The sequence below is a fragment of the Oncorhynchus masou genome, chromosome 11 (genome assembly GCF_036934945.1).
Source record: "Oncorhynchus masou masou isolate Uvic2021 chromosome 11, UVic_Omas_1.1, whole genome shotgun sequence".
Classification (NCBI taxonomy): Eukaryota; Metazoa; Chordata; class Actinopteri; order Salmoniformes; family Salmonidae; genus Oncorhynchus; species Oncorhynchus masou.
Window position 1 is genome coordinate 19,709,933 of NC_088222.1, and position 15,438 is coordinate 19,725,370.

Here is a 15,438-nt window from a genome sequence, read left to right on the forward strand (position 1 = left end):
TTGCAATAGAATTTGATATCTTGTGCTTTCTGTCCATTCTTTTGAAAATGTGTATTGTCTTACAGTAACTTCTCTATGAAGGATGATGAGGGGACCCTGCAGGTTGTCCTACAGGAAAATGGCCCTGAAAAGCTTGTGGAATTATAAGCAGGAATCTTACCTACAGCATATCCCACAAGATTTTGGGGCCATTTTGCTGTAGGACAATTCCTGTAGGAGTCCTGTATGTAGTTATTCAGGAAACAATCCTGCAGGATTTATTTTAGGACTATCTGCAGGATTCATGCATGATTTTTCTCCTGAAGGACTACCTTTAGGATTCCTGCTGGACCCTGCAGGATTCCTGCAGAAATTGTCCCACAGGGAAGTGGCCCACAAAATCCTTTGAGATATTTGTTTTCCTGCAGGATTCCTATTTCTGCATTTGTATTCCTGCATTTCTGCATTCTGGATTCCTATATGACTTTTTTTGTAAGAGATTTAACAAGTGACATCAATCAAGGGATCATAGCTTTCACCTGAATACACCTGGTCAGTCTATGTCATGGAAATAGTAGGTGTCCTTAATGTTTTGTATTTCACGTCTCCCATTCAAATCGTAAATATCCACTGTTGCAGCCTCTTAAAAGTGTCCAACAGTACCATCTGCTGTAGACATTAACATCTTACGCCAAACATCCAGACGTCAGAAATACCAACGTCTATATTTTGTATTATTTTTGAATTACTCACTCTCAAGATAAGAAAAGCCACATCTTATTTCATGTTATATGTTTATGCAACCATGATTTAATTGCTACATTATGTTCCCAATATGATCAAAAAAGATAAACCCACAATTCAACGTTTTATTCTTGAGCATCACTTTGACAAATAAGTATGGAGTAAATCCTTCTATTGATAATTATGGTGACCACCTCAAAAACGCTTAAATGTCTATTCAAAATTATATATTGCAATACCCTGGTAGGTAATATGCTGTACTCTTGTTGACTGTATGAAGTGGGCGGTTCTGTCCAATTCATGTAATTTCTTCCGGTTGGAAAGAATTTTCGGCTGTGCTGTGGTTCACAAAATCAAGACAGTCTGCAAAGGTCAGTTGTGTTATTTAAAGAAAGCTTTTTTTTATTATTTTTTTTAGACCTGTTGTTTTTTTTTTTACACACAAACAGCTGTGTTGTGGAAAGTGAAAGCCTCGATGGCCTCCAGTTTGTTGCAAAAAAGCTTAGTTTTTGTTTGTTAGCATTCGCGTTAGCTAGTTTTGCTGCCGAGTCCTTTCATTCAATACAAAAAGGGAAGTGATGGTCGGCAACTGCTCTAAATCCGTTCTGAACAGATGGATCGCTATCTGTTCAGCTGATGCACAGTATTTTGAGGCGAAAACTACAAATAATGACATGCATTTTTACACAGCAAATAATCAGTATATGCTAACTATCATAACCCAAATGACAAATTGGTGCTGTTGCAATGAATGAATGAATGAGATTATTTTCGTCATTCGCTTTTGTTGGCTCGTGAGATGTCTATGCACGTATGTTTGCATAATTATATTGGCAATATAAACAAATGCCGATTTAACGTATATGTCAAACTTAATTCACATCAAAAGCGACACAGGTAGTTAACGTTAGACCAAAGATATCTGGCTGGACTAGCTAGCTACATAGCTGAACAACAATGGTCAGTAGACGATTTTGGTTTATTAAGCCTGCCAGGCGAATCATATTGCTGACGTGGTATGTATTTTGGTAGCTAGCTAACGTTAGAGTTTTTAAATTAAGCCCGATAATTTTGGTTTTCTGAAGAAATGAGGTCACACACAAGTTGAAGTTTACAGTGTGGAAAGGAAACCCACTGTTTCTATGAAATCTGCTTGATCAGCATATAGTGCAATAAATTATAGTTTAATCTGCAGGTAGCATGTCTGCCTTCATTCAGTAGCTAACTAGCTATGTCAAGACAGAATTTGTAGCATTAGCAAATGCATTCCTCCTTCTAGCACTGAAACTGGTTGGTAAACTAGGCCTAATGAATTGTAAGCCTATACAATAAACGCACTCTCTCAAGTTCATGGTTTCACAATATCTGACATTTACAGTGCATTCGGAAAGTATTCAGACCCCTTCCATTTTCCACATTTTGTAACATTGTTACAGCCTTATATGAAAATTGATTAAGTAAAACATTTCGGGGAGAAGGGCCTTGGTCAAAAGGTTATCAAGAACCCGATGGTCACTCTGACAGAGCTCTAGAGTTCCTTTGTGGAAATGGGAGAACCTTCCAGAAGGACAACCGTCTCTGCAGCACTCCACCTATCAGGCCTTTATGGTCGTGGCCTGATGGAAGCCACTCCTCAGTAAAAGGCACATGACTGTCCTCTTGCAGTTTGCCAAAATGCACCTAAAGACTCTCAGACCATGAGAAACAATATTCTCTGGCCTGATGTAACCAAGATTGAAAACTCTGGCCTGAATGCCAAGGGTCACGTCTGGAGGAAACCTGGCGCCATCCATACGGTGAAGCATGGTGGTGGCAGCATCCTGCTGTGGGGATGTTTTTGAGTGGCAGGGACTGGGAGACTAGTCAGGATTGAGTTAAAGATGAACAGAGAAAGAGAAACTTTCACAGGTGTGCCAAGCTTGTAGCGTCATACCCAAGAAGACTTGATGCTGCCAAGGGTGTTTCAACAAAGTACCGAGTGAAGTGTCTGATTACTCCATAATTGATTAAAAATAAATGTAAAAAATAACACTTTAAACCTGTTTTTGCTTTGTCATTATGGGTCATTGTGTATAGATTGAGGAAAAATATAAAGTTTGATTAATTTTAGAATAAGGCTGTAATGTAACAATGTGGAAAAAGTCAAGGGGACTGAATACTTTCTGAAAGCACTGTATATTATATAGGATAAAAAGGCACTAAATATCTGGGATCATTATTTTGAATGCCCATACAACTCTGCTGAACTGACCCTGTTTTCTGTAATGGTGTACTATCTAATCAATACTGCCTGGAACCCCCTAGGACCTGAACCACACCAGAGTCTTCCAGTCAAGAGGTTCACTCTGGTAACAGCTCTTATCTCGACACATCAGGCCTCTGAAGTGACTAAGCCAAACATAGGACGTTTGTGGACATTATATTTGGAGTGTCCTTGACTGCCCCCCCCCCCCCCTTACTTTACAGCTGGATCCCTGTCAATATTAAAGCCTATTACTAGTTGTACTGTCACATGCTGAAAACAGTTAAATGGGTATATTTGTGACGCTAGCAATATATATAAGGACAAATATTTTCCTGTTGCTGCATGATTTTAGGTTAAATGGACATGTCTGTGTATAGCACACTGGGGAACATTCTTATTGTATTAACTACAGAGTTGTGTGTAAAGATAGACCAGCTGAGGCAGTGGTATAGGGGCTTTTGTTTAGGAACAGAGTTGGGCATGCCACGATAGGTCAGTCAGTTTCTCTACTGTTCACAGTTCACACTCTCACCGTCTTGCCCCCCTCTTCTTTTTCCCATGTTGTGGTGTGTGTGTGTGTTTATAGGAGGAGGTCGATCCGGCTGCACTGCTCCTCCTTGTGTGTCTGCGATGGCGTCAAGCTTTCTGCGTGTGGTGGCTACCAGCTGCTCTGCTCCACTGTTCAGTGGGGTGGCCTGTGTTCGTCTGCAGGCTAGTGCCCAGTCAGTGAAGGCGCCATGCCTGCGCTTCTTCAGGACTCAGCAAGCTCTCAACCGCTGCGCCAGTCCAGGTAACTAGCATAACTACTCTCCCTCCGACAGCACCCAGCACTATGCTACAGTAACCCAGGTAACAGCTTGAGCACAATAGCAATGCACATACACACCAATGTAAAACACAGGATTGCCTTCTCTTATGCTTAGTTGATCGTTGATCAAAATGTTATCCATAGATTTTGGACAAACATGTAGCCTATCATCATCCACAGTCGCCTGCTTACTCAGACAATGGATGTCTTGGTAGTTGTCCGGAGAGGAAGCATGGCAGGGGCCATTTCTTTTGCCACCTCTTTTTTTTGCTTTTGTTGCAACCAACCAAGGTCATATTATAGATACTACAGCGTACACTCACAGGTCTTCCTCTTCCCACCCTCTTCTCTCTTGACTGTGCGGCCAGCAAAACCTGCAATTAGAGTCAGAAATGTGATGGGGTGTGGGTCTGTATAGCCGGAATTTGCTGGCTGTTTGCATGTTCCAGCTAGGGTCCGGCGATATGGCCAAAATATTTTATATATATATATACACGCACACAGTGACGGCAAAAAGTATTTAATCCCCTGCTGATTTTGTACGTTTGCCCACTGACAAAGAAATGATCAGTCTATAATTTTAATGTTAGGTTTATTTGAACAGTGAGAGACAGAATAACAACAAAGATATCCAGAAAAACACATGTCAAAAATGTTACAAATTGATTAGCATTTTAATGAGGGAAATAAGTATTTGACCCCCTCTCAATCAGAAAGATTTCTGGCTCCCAGGTGTTTTTATACAGGTAACGAGCTGAGATTAGGAGCACACTCTTAAAGGGAGTGCTCCTAATCTCAGTTTGTTACCTGCATAAAAGTTACCTGTCCACAGAAGCAATCAATCCAAATGACAAACTCTCCACCATGGCCAAGACCGAAGAGCTCTCCAAGGATGTCAGGGTTGTAGACCTACACAAGGCTGGAATGGGCTACAAGACCATCGCCAAGCAGCTTGGTGAGAAGGTGACAACAGAAACACAAAAGAACTGTCAATCTCCCTCGGCCTGGGGCTCCATGCAAGATCTCACCTTGTGGAGTTGCAATGATCATGAGAACGGTGAGGAATCAGCCCAGAACTACACGGGAGGATCTTGTCAATGATCTCAAGGCAGCTGAGTCCATAGTCACCAAGAAAACAATTGGTAACACTATGCTGTGAAGGACTGAAATCCTGCAGCGCCCGCAAGGTCCCCCTGGCTCAAGAAAGCACATATACATGCCGTCTGAAGTTTGCCAATGAACATCTGAATGATTCAGAGGACAACTGGGTGAAAGTGTTGTGGTCAGATGACACCAAAATGGAACTCTTTGGTATCAACTCAACTTGCTGTGTTTGGAGGAGGAGGAATGCTGCCAATGACTCCAAGAACACCATCCTCACCATCAAACATGGAGGTGGAAACATTATGCCTTGGTGTGTTTTTCTGCTAAGGGGACAGGACAACTTCACTGCATCAAAGGGACGATGGACGGGACCATGTACTGTCAAATCTTGGGTGAAAACCTCCTTCCCTCAGCCAGGGCATTGAAAATGGGTCATGGATGGGTATTCCAGCATGACAATGACCCAAAACACATGGACAAGGCAACAAAGAAGTGGCTCAAGAAGAAGCACATTAAGGTCCTGGAGTGGCCTAGCCAGTCTCCAGACCTTAATCCCATAGAAAATCTGTGGAGGGAGCTGAAGGTCAGCCTCAAAACCTTAATGACTTGGAGAAGATCTGCAAAGAGGAGTGGGACAAAATCCCTCCTGAGATGTGTGCGAACCTGGTGGCCAACTACTAGAAATGTCTGACCTCTGTGATTGCCAACAAGGGTTTTTCCACCAAGTACTAAGTCATGTTTTGCAGAGGGGTCAAATACTTATTTCCCCCATTAAAATGCAAATCAATTTATAACATTTTTGACATGTGTTTTTCTGGATTTTGTTGTTGTTATTCTGTCTCTCACTGTTCAAATAAATCTACCATTACAATTATAGACTGATCATTTCTTTGTCAGTGGGCAAACGTACAAATCAGCAGGGGATAAAAAAAATTTTCCCCCCTCACTGTGTGTGTGTATATATAGTATTCTTTTAGCTAAATATGCAGGTTTAAAAATATATACTTCTGTGTATTGATTTTAAGAAAGGCATTGATGTTAATGGTTGGGTACACGTTGGAGCAACGACAGTCCTCTTTCGCGAATGCGCACGGCATCGATAAACTAGTAATATCGACACTGCTGTACAAACTTCCGGGTATCAACCCACATGCCTGGCCAGTAAACCACCTCTTGTAGTCTTCGATAAGTTTTAAAAACTCCAAGATGGCCACTCATGGGATTGGCATGATAAGCTTGGATTATCTGGTCACACAATGTAGAGGGAATGAAGACGCGATAATGGGTGCTGTGTATTCCATCTCCTCTTGGAGTTTTTCGATACACTTTATCCTGAATTATGCTATACTTATCATTGAAGCGACTCTTGGAGTCTTCTTCAGACACTCTTGTGGATCACCATTATGGCAGCATCCTTCTGCTGTGCTCTCCATACACTCTCATCATCCAGAGGAAAGGAATCATCCAGACATTTAGCGTTAGCATAAGTACTGCACAAGGGAGGACAAACATTGGCAGTCTCTGTAATCCGAGAAAGGGCATCTGGTACAACGTTCAGTTTTTTCCTTTGCGATACTCAATGATGAAGTCAAACTTCTGCAGTCTGATAGACCAGCGAATAAGGCGGCTGTTGGTCTTGCCTGATGCCAGAACCCACTGCAGAGCAGCATGGTCTGTGACAACGGTGAAGATCTTTGCCTCCAAGTAGTAGCTCCATTTCCATCAGCCTTTAGTCTGTCGAAGACGGACTGAATGTCTTGCAGATGATCCGCGACAGAGGAGGAGTAGATTATGATGTCATCCAGATACACAAGACAATTTCTACCCCTCAGATCTCCCAGGACAGTCTCCATCAACCTTTGGAAGGTTGCTGGAGCATTCTTCAAACCAAAAGGCATGACTTTGAAGGAGTACAAACCAGCAGGGGTGACAAAGGCATTCTTGTCCTGACTAGCGGGATCCATTGACACCTGCCAATAGCCACTGTTCAGATCCAGATTACTAAAGATGGATGCTCCTGCCAGAGATTCCAGTATGTCATTTATGTTTGGTAAAGGGTAGGCATCGCTTTCTGTTATGGCATTCGGCTTCCTGTAGTCCACACAGAATCGATATCCACCATCTTTCTTAGGAATCAGGACAACCGGAGAAGCCCATCCGGAAAAAGAAGGTTCCACAATTTCATTCTCCAACATGCTTTTGAGCTGTTCATTGAGAATTGCCAGTTTGGCAGGGGACAGCCTGTAGGGACGCTGCTTAATGGGGACCTCATGCCGGGTATAGATTTTGTGTTTGAAGACGGTTGTACGGCCGAGTGTAAGAGTACAAACCTCACTGTTAATGTCCAACATCTGGGAGAGCTGCCACCTTTCATCATCTGACAGATATGCCTGTTCCACTGCTTGTTTGATGTAGAAATCCGCATCAGGTTTGTTTTTGCTCTCGGGTAGAAGGGGGGGGTACGGCGGTAATCAGGGTGATAGTTGGGTTCTCGGACTTCACTGGTGGAATATGTTTTTGTCTTTGTCTCTTTATATTTTCTCTGTCTCTGACTTGACCTTGTCCGGACTCTGCATAATGTATCAGGCTCCAGCCTGAAATCAGTGCATTACCAGGTTGAAATGGATGAGGCTGAGAATAGTCAGAGTGCAGCCGATAGGAGGGTTCGGACATCGAGATGGTCAGTCCACTGAAGAACAGGAAGTCTAGGCCAAGGACTACAGCAAATGCAAGGCTTGAATCTGCAAGAATAGCCACAGGAAGGTTAATAGTCTCACCATGCAGTTTTATTATTATACTAATCCAGCCCAAGGGAGTGGTAGGTTCTCCATTGGCCAAGTACAATGGTCCCTCCTCCCATGTTTGTAACTCCTCATGAGGTAATGCCATGTTTTGCCACAGGGCCTCTTGTATCAGGGTGTAAGATGCCCCTGTGTCGATTATGGCCTTCCCTCTCCAGTTCCTAACAGTCAGAGGAACCAATAATTGTTGCGGAATAGGAATAAGACCGCTAGCTGTGCTGTCTAAAGGCTTCATGGTGGGCATTAATCTCGTTCCTATATCTTTAGCCTTGTCCAGGAACAGAGTGTCTTCAGTCAGATGGTAAGTGCTCAGCAAGCCGCCCAGGAAACGGATGGTGCTCTCAAAAAGATTCACATCAACAAATTTATTTTGTTGCTTCCGCTCTGTTCGGTCAGGTTACTTTTTCTAGCAATGAGCGCGTGGCATGTATAGATATTGCATTGCTGCTCTTGGGTAGAGACTGTCGCGCCAGCCAAGAGCCCCTCCCCAAAGAGCTGAATGAGCTCTCTTTATCTCCTCCTTCCTTACTGCTCATGTGCTCTTAAAGTGGCAGTGCATGGTGAAGGCTCCGTGCAGATTTCGCCACAACGTGTTAGTAACTCGCTACAATCACATGGTACAGTGTAGTCAGAAAGCAGTTTAGCAGTTATACCGGCAGCAATAAATTAATAAAACCAAAAGCTTACCTTGCCTTGAAATAGTTCCAGTGTTGGACAGCCATAGCCACCTAGCTCACATAGCATCCCTCTTTGTTTGAGCCGGGTGTTTGAGTAGGCTAAACTAGCTAGTTGCATTCAGCTAGCAGAGTGAATACAACCAAATATAGCTAGCCAGCTCTTGCCCTCTCGCTTTCAGTACTAGATTAATTTTCTGATCCTTTGATTGGATTGACATGTAAATTCATGCTGCAAGAGCTCTGATAGGTTGGAGGACATCCTCCGGAAGTTGTCATAATTACTGTGTAAGTCTGTGGAATGTACCCAGAGGAGGACAGACGTTAGCCTTAGTGATCCTGTATGTGTAGTTATGCGCTGATGTGTTCGTTTGGTGTGGTTGTAGCTGGACTCTGCAAGTCTTTTTGAGACAGGCCTGTCATGATTGACGTTCTTGGCACTCTGACTGCTGGCAGATGCTTTTCCTGGCAGAGTATCAACTAAAGGGGCCTATCTGAGAAGACACGTCTGCTAAACACATCTTTACATTGTTGTCTCCATAACTGTCGCTTTCACCTATTGGTGAACCACATCAGCCTTATATCTCTGCCTCATTAACCAGTAGCAGCACTGCTTATCTGATACTTCAATGTCTGATTGATATCTATACTGGACTGCACATTACTGCCAGCAAATCGTCATTTGCTTTCAGAAGAACAATTAGAGCTAAAACTCCTGTTCTTGTGGTCAGTTTTGTGGTTCACTCTGCTCTGAGTCAGTATAGGGTGGTGACAGCCAGACATTCCAATGCTCTTTATCTATAGACCAAGAGTGGAAATTTCCGAAGGGGGCATGTGATCTTTCTTACGATGAAGGCAGTAGACACCGTCACAGTAAACTCACTCTTGGTAGAATTGACAAATTGTAGCCTATAAAAAGGTGAAAATGTGATTTTGACCAGTGCCCAATAAAGAGTATTATATATATTTTTTTTTGTCGTAAGCGATGGGTCTTTCTTCTTGAGTCATCTATTTATGTTTTGTACTGATAGTAGAATGCATCTACCAGTATCCAAACATGGCCACACAGTTCAGATGGTAGAGGAGGAAGCTTATGTCTTATAAGGAGGATTTGGCACAGACAGTTGAGTGGTTTATTGTACATAGAAGTCTCAAAGGTCTCCAAAGTAGTGTACAATGTCCCTCTGATGAGCAGTGATTGTTGTAAAATACAGTGCATCATATATCCTACCCCTCCCAATTCCACCTCATTCATGAGTGCAGAGTAACTGATAGCGCAGGGAATTGCCAGGGACCTCCCTATGCTATATTATCGCAATGCTTAGGTGCCGATACGATATGTATCACGATTCTATATGTATTGCTATTCGATATACCAAACATTTCTCACCGTATGTCTGCTGCAGACGGACAAGGTGGAGCCATGAGAACGAGTTTTTTATCAATCGTGGAAATAAAAGTGCTCAAAACATATTGGCTCCCTAATTAAAAAGAAAAATGGCTGAGTTTTGGTGCGACCTTGTGAAAACTATACAATTCGATATATCATTAAATAATATCCCAATATGTAACTATGTATCCTCCCCGTCACTAGTAGTAGATATTTAGTTTTGAATTGGTCAACTGTTTTATGAATGTTGAATGCTGTACATAATATGTTTTGAAACCCAAGGCTCCAACTTGATATCATCTTCAGCAAAATTGGTAGATTTATTGCAATACATGTCAACATATGAAAATGGCAACACAGCTTCTTAATATGGTATTTCTAGTTTTCTGAATGTGGATGTTTTTAAGATTTACCTAGTTTTCTTCAACATATCTTTGCAGATTACAAAACTTACCTTAGAATTGTGTTACTGTTCTTGCAGGTATTCCCTATAAGCAGCTGACAGTGGGTGTACCGAAGGAGATCTTCCAGAATGAGCGCCGTGTGGCTCTGTCCCCGGCTGGAGTGCAGGCCCTTATCAAACAGGGCTTCAACGTGGTGGTGGAGTCTGGGGCAGGAGAGCCCTCCAAGTTCCCCGATCAACACTACATCCAGGCTGGAGCCACCATCAAAGATGTCAAAGATGTCCTGGCCTCTGATGTGCTGGTCAAGGTAAGGGAAGAGGCTGTGTAAGTGATGAAAATAGGGTGGATAGTCATTCACCCTCATTTGCTGCCATGGTAACTATTGTATCGCGCAAGGGATTTTATATCAAACATCTCTATTGCTTGTCTCTGTCTGTGTTTTTATCTGTCTCTCTCAGGTGCGTGCTCCCGTCTTCAACCCTGAGCTGGGAGCCCATGAGGTGGAGCTGATGAAGGAGGCAGCCACTCTGTTCAGCTTCATCTACCCGGCCCAGAACCCTGAGCTGATGGACATGCTGTCCCAGAGGAAGGCCACTGTGCTGGCCATGGACCAGGTGCCCCGCGTCACCATCGCACAGGGCTACGACGCTCTCAGCTCCATGGCTAACATTGCAGGGTGAAGACGGTATGGGTGGTGTGAGGGAGGGGAGGGTGGACTCCCAGAGCTGTGCCACTGGCCTTTTTCTTGCTAATGTGCTTTATTTGTGTAGCTTACAATTACAAATGGCTAAATCGTGAGACGATGCTGGAAGACTAGAGAGACAAGTAAAAGCTGAATCTTCAAAGGTACAAATCTATGTCCAAGACAAGTATTTTGAAATGCAACTAGAATGAACGAGCCTGTGTCTGAAGCAGTTTGTTTTAATGAGGGAGGTTGTCATGTCAGTAAATGGAAGACATTTGTGTTGAATGCACTTCTCTTGGTCAGCTCACTACTGTGTCTGTCCAGCTGCATCATTGTGTGTGTGTGTGTGTGTGTGTGTGTGTGTGGTCCACTTGGCAGAGTAAATTGCTTGTGATGTGTTTTGAGGCTGGGTAGACATGCTCTGACAGTATTTGTAATTGGCCATTTTTCTGTCCCTGTGTTTCCAGATACAAAGCTGTGGTGCTGGCAGCCAACAGCTTCGGGCGCTTCTTCACTGGACAGATCACTGCTGCTGGGAAGGTCCCACCTGCCAAGGTGCTGATCATTGGAGGAGGAGTAGCAGGCCTGGCTGCTGCTGGTACTGCCAGATCCATGGGTGCTATCGTCAGGGGCTTTGACACTCGGTGAGTGGGACCACCCAACCCTGGATATTCAGTTATTACTTTACCAATGAAATCACTGGGACTCATTGGTTGGTTCATTATCACATTATAGAGCTGCCCTGATATTTGTTTTGAGATTAAAAAAAAAAAAAATCCAATTTTATTTGTCACATGCTTCGTGAACAACAGGTGTGGACTAACAGTGAAATGCTTACTGGCGGGTCCATCCCAATAAAGCACAGAGAAAAATAAAGAAATAATAGGAAAATAATAACAGGAAGAATAAATCTACAATGAGTCACGATAACTTGTTTACATACACGTGGTACCAGGACCGAGTGCAGGGGTACATGTAGGGATAAAGTGGCAACAGGATAGATGATAAACAGTAACAGCAGAGTCAAAAGAGTTGCTATTTGAAGGGTCAATGCAGGTAGTCCGGGTAGCTATTTGGTTAACTATTTATGGCATGGGGGTACAAGCTGTTTTAAAAAAAAAAACCTGATAAAATGTTACATTACATTACATTTAAGTCATTTAGCAGACGCTCTTATCCAGAGCGACTTACAAATTGGTGAATTCACCTTCTGACATCCAGTGGAACAGCCACTTTACAATAGTGCATCTAAATCATTTAAGGGGGGGGGGGGTGAGAAGGATTACTTTATCCTATCCTAGGTTACAAATGATTTCTGACCAGATTCCTTCACCTTTGCTTTTATTTCAACTAACTCACCCCAGATTGGCTGCTGTCTAAGTCTCTTTAATGGATTTGAAAGTGTGATGTTGCTAATTCTCCAGTTGGTGGTAGTAGCTGCATGACATATGACAACTTGCAGCTCATTGTCTTTGGAAAACTGCAGATTGCTTCCACTTACTTTAAAGGGTGGAATAATGGGATAAAACGCTGTTATTTGCTGTTTTTACTCTCCAGATTCAAAGATTTGAATCTCCCCACCCCGACCATTGTGTAACATTGTTTACTACTTGGAGATTTTACAACAATCATAGACATAGCCTAAGCTCCTGCAGTGATGCTTTTGAATGTATCAGGGGCTTTCATTAAGCACCCCGTCCCTCTTGCCAGTGCCTTCCATGACATTCCCTGTGTTCCCTCCCCAGAGCGGCAGCCTTAGAGCAGTTCAAGTCTCTGGGAGCTGAGACTCTGGAGGTGGACATTAAGGAGGCCGGCGACGGTCAGGGCGGCTACGCCAAAGAGATGTCCAAGGAGTTCATCGAGGCTGAGATGAAGCTGTTTGCTAAGCAGTGTCTGGAAGTAGACATCCTCATCAGTACGGCACTCATCCCCGGTTTGTACAGTGATCTAAGCAACCACACCTCACTACCCCCCATCTATCCCCTCCCACAAGGAGATGCCCCTCACTACCCCCATCTATCCCCTCCCACAGGGAGATGCCCCTCACTACCCCCATCTATCCCCTCCCACAGGGAGATGCCCCTCACTACCCCCATCTATCCCCTCCCACAGGGAGATGCCCCTCACTACCCTCATCTATCCCCTCCCACAGGGAGATGCCCCTCACTACCCCCATCTATCCCCTCCCACAGGGAGATGCCCCTCACTACCCCCATCTATCCCCTCCCACAGGGAGATGCCCCTCACTACCCCCATCTATCCCCTCCCACAGGGAGATGCCCCTCACTACCCCCATCTATCCCCTCCCACAGGGAGATGCCCCTCACTACCCCCATCTATCCCCTCCCACAGGGAGATGCCCCTCACTACCCCCATCTATCTCCCCTCCCAAGGGAGATGCCCCTCACTCCCACAGGGAGACACTCCATCTATCCCCTCCCACAGGGAGATGCCCCTCACTACCCCCATCTATCCCCTCCCACAGGGAGATGCCCCTCACTACCCCCATTTTTATGTATTATTTTATTTCACCTTTATTTAACCAGGTTAGCTAGTTGAAGTTCTCATTTACAACTGCGACCTGGCCAAGATAAAGCAAAGCAGTGCGACACAAACAACAACAGTGTAGTTACACATGGAATAAACAAGCGTACAGTCAATAACACAATAGAATAAGGAAAGTCTATATACAGTGTGTGCAAATGGCGTGAGGAGGTAAGGCAATAAATAGGCCATAGTAGTGAAGTAATTACAATTTAACAGATTAACACTGGAGTGAGATGTACAGATGATGATGATCAAGTAGAAATACTGGTGTGCAAAAGAGCAGAAAAGTAAATAAAAAACAATATGGGGATGAGGTAGGTCGATTGGATGGGCTATTTACAGATGGGCTATGTACAGTTGCAGTGATCTGTTAGCTGCTCAGATAGCTGATGTGTAAACTTATTGAGGGAAATATAAGTCTCCAGCTTCAGCGATTTTTGCAATTCGTTCCAGTCGTTGGGAGCAGAGAACTGGAAGGAAAGGCGGCCAAAGGAGGTGTTGGCTTTGGGGATGACCAGTGAGATATACCTGCTGGAACGCGTGCTACGGGTGGGTGTTGTTATTGTGAGTTGAGATAGTGAGCTTTACGGATGGCACTGTGATAGACTGCATTCAATGTGCGGAGTAGAGTGTTAGAGGCTATTTTGTAAATGACATTGCCGAAATCGAGGATCTGTAGGATAGTCAGTTTTACGAGGGTATGTTTGGCGGCGTGAGTGAAGGAGGCTTTATTGCGAAATAGGAATCCAACTCAAGATTTAATTTTGGATTGGAGATGCTTAATGTGAGCCTAGAAGGAAAGTTTACAGCCTAGCTAGACACCTAGGTGTTTGTAGTTGTCCACATATTCTGTCAGAACTGTCCACAGTGTGATGCTGGTCGAAAAAGCATGCATTTAGTTTTACTAGCATTTAAGAGCAGTTGGAAGACACGGAAGGAGTGTTGTATGTCATTGAAGCTCGTTTGGAGGTTTGTTAACACAGTGTCCAAAGAAGGGCCAGATGTATACAGAATGGTGTCATCTGTGTAGAGGTGGATCAGGGAATCACAATCAGCAAGAGCGACATCATTGACATATACAGAGAAAAGAGTCGGCCTGATAATTTAACCCTGTCATAGAGACTGCCAGAGGTCCGGACAACAGGGCCGCCGATTTGACTCACTGAACTCTGTCTGAGAAATAGTTGGTGAACCAGTCGTGGCAGTCATTTGAGAAACCAAGGCTGTTGAGTCTGCCGATAAGAATACGGTGATTGACAGTCGAAAGCCTTGGCCAGGTCGATGAAGACGGCTACACAGTACAATCTTTTATCCATGGCGGTTATGATATCGTTTAGTACCTTGAGCGTGGCTGAGGTGGACCATTGACCAGCTCGGAAACCGGATTGCACAGAGAAGGTACGGTGGGATTCAAAATTGTCAGTGATCTGTTTATTAACTTGGCTTTCGAAGACTTTAGAAAGGCAGGATAGATATAGGTCTATAACAGTTTGGGTCTGGAGTGTCACCCCCTTTGAAGAGGGGGATGACCGCGTCAGCTTTCCAATCTTTAGGGATCTCGGACAATACGAAGGAGAGGTTGAACAGACTGGTAATAGGGGTTTTAACAATGGTGGCGGATAATTTTAGAAAGCAAGGGTCCAGGTTGTCTAGCCCAGCTTATTTGTACGGGTCTTATATCTACGGATTTGGGTGAAAGAGAAGCTGGGGAGGCTTGGGCAAGTAGCTGTGGGGGGTGCGGAGCTTTTGGCCGGATTTAAAAAAATATTTTTTAACCTTTTATTTAACCAGGCAAGTCAGTTAAGAACAAATTCTTATTTTCAATGACGGCCTAGGAACAGTGGGTTAACTGCCTGTTCAGGGGCAGAACGACAGATTTGAACTTGCAACCTTTCGGTTACTAGTCCAACGCTCTAACCACTAGGCTACCCTACCGCCACAGTTGGGGTAGCCAGAAGGAAAGCATGGCCAGCTGTAGAGAAATGCTTGTTGTGGATTTATCGGTGGTGACAGTGTTACCTAGCCTCAGTGCAGTGGGAGCTGCTAGGAGGTGCTCT

At 44.0% G+C, this 15,438-nt stretch overlaps 1 protein-coding gene across 1 annotated transcript in view; it reads left to right on the forward strand.

Moving 5' to 3' along the window:
- The first annotated feature begins 1,031 nt into the window (after positions 1-1,031).
- Positions 1,032-15,438, forward strand: part of nnt (nicotinamide nucleotide transhydrogenase) — a 62,343-nt gene continuing 47,936 nt past the window's right edge. The window contains exons 1-6 of the mRNA XM_064977727.1: positions 1,032-1,094; positions 3,555-3,758; positions 10,227-10,456; positions 10,608-10,825; positions 11,302-11,478; positions 12,580-12,767. Of these exons, the coding sequence (XP_064833799.1) occupies positions 3,599-3,758; positions 10,227-10,456; positions 10,608-10,825; positions 11,302-11,478; positions 12,580-12,767 (973 nt within the window). The 5' untranslated portion in view covers positions 1,032-1,094; positions 3,555-3,598. The remainder of the gene's footprint in view (positions 1,095-3,554; positions 3,759-10,226; positions 10,457-10,607; positions 10,826-11,301; positions 11,479-12,579; positions 12,768-15,438) is intronic.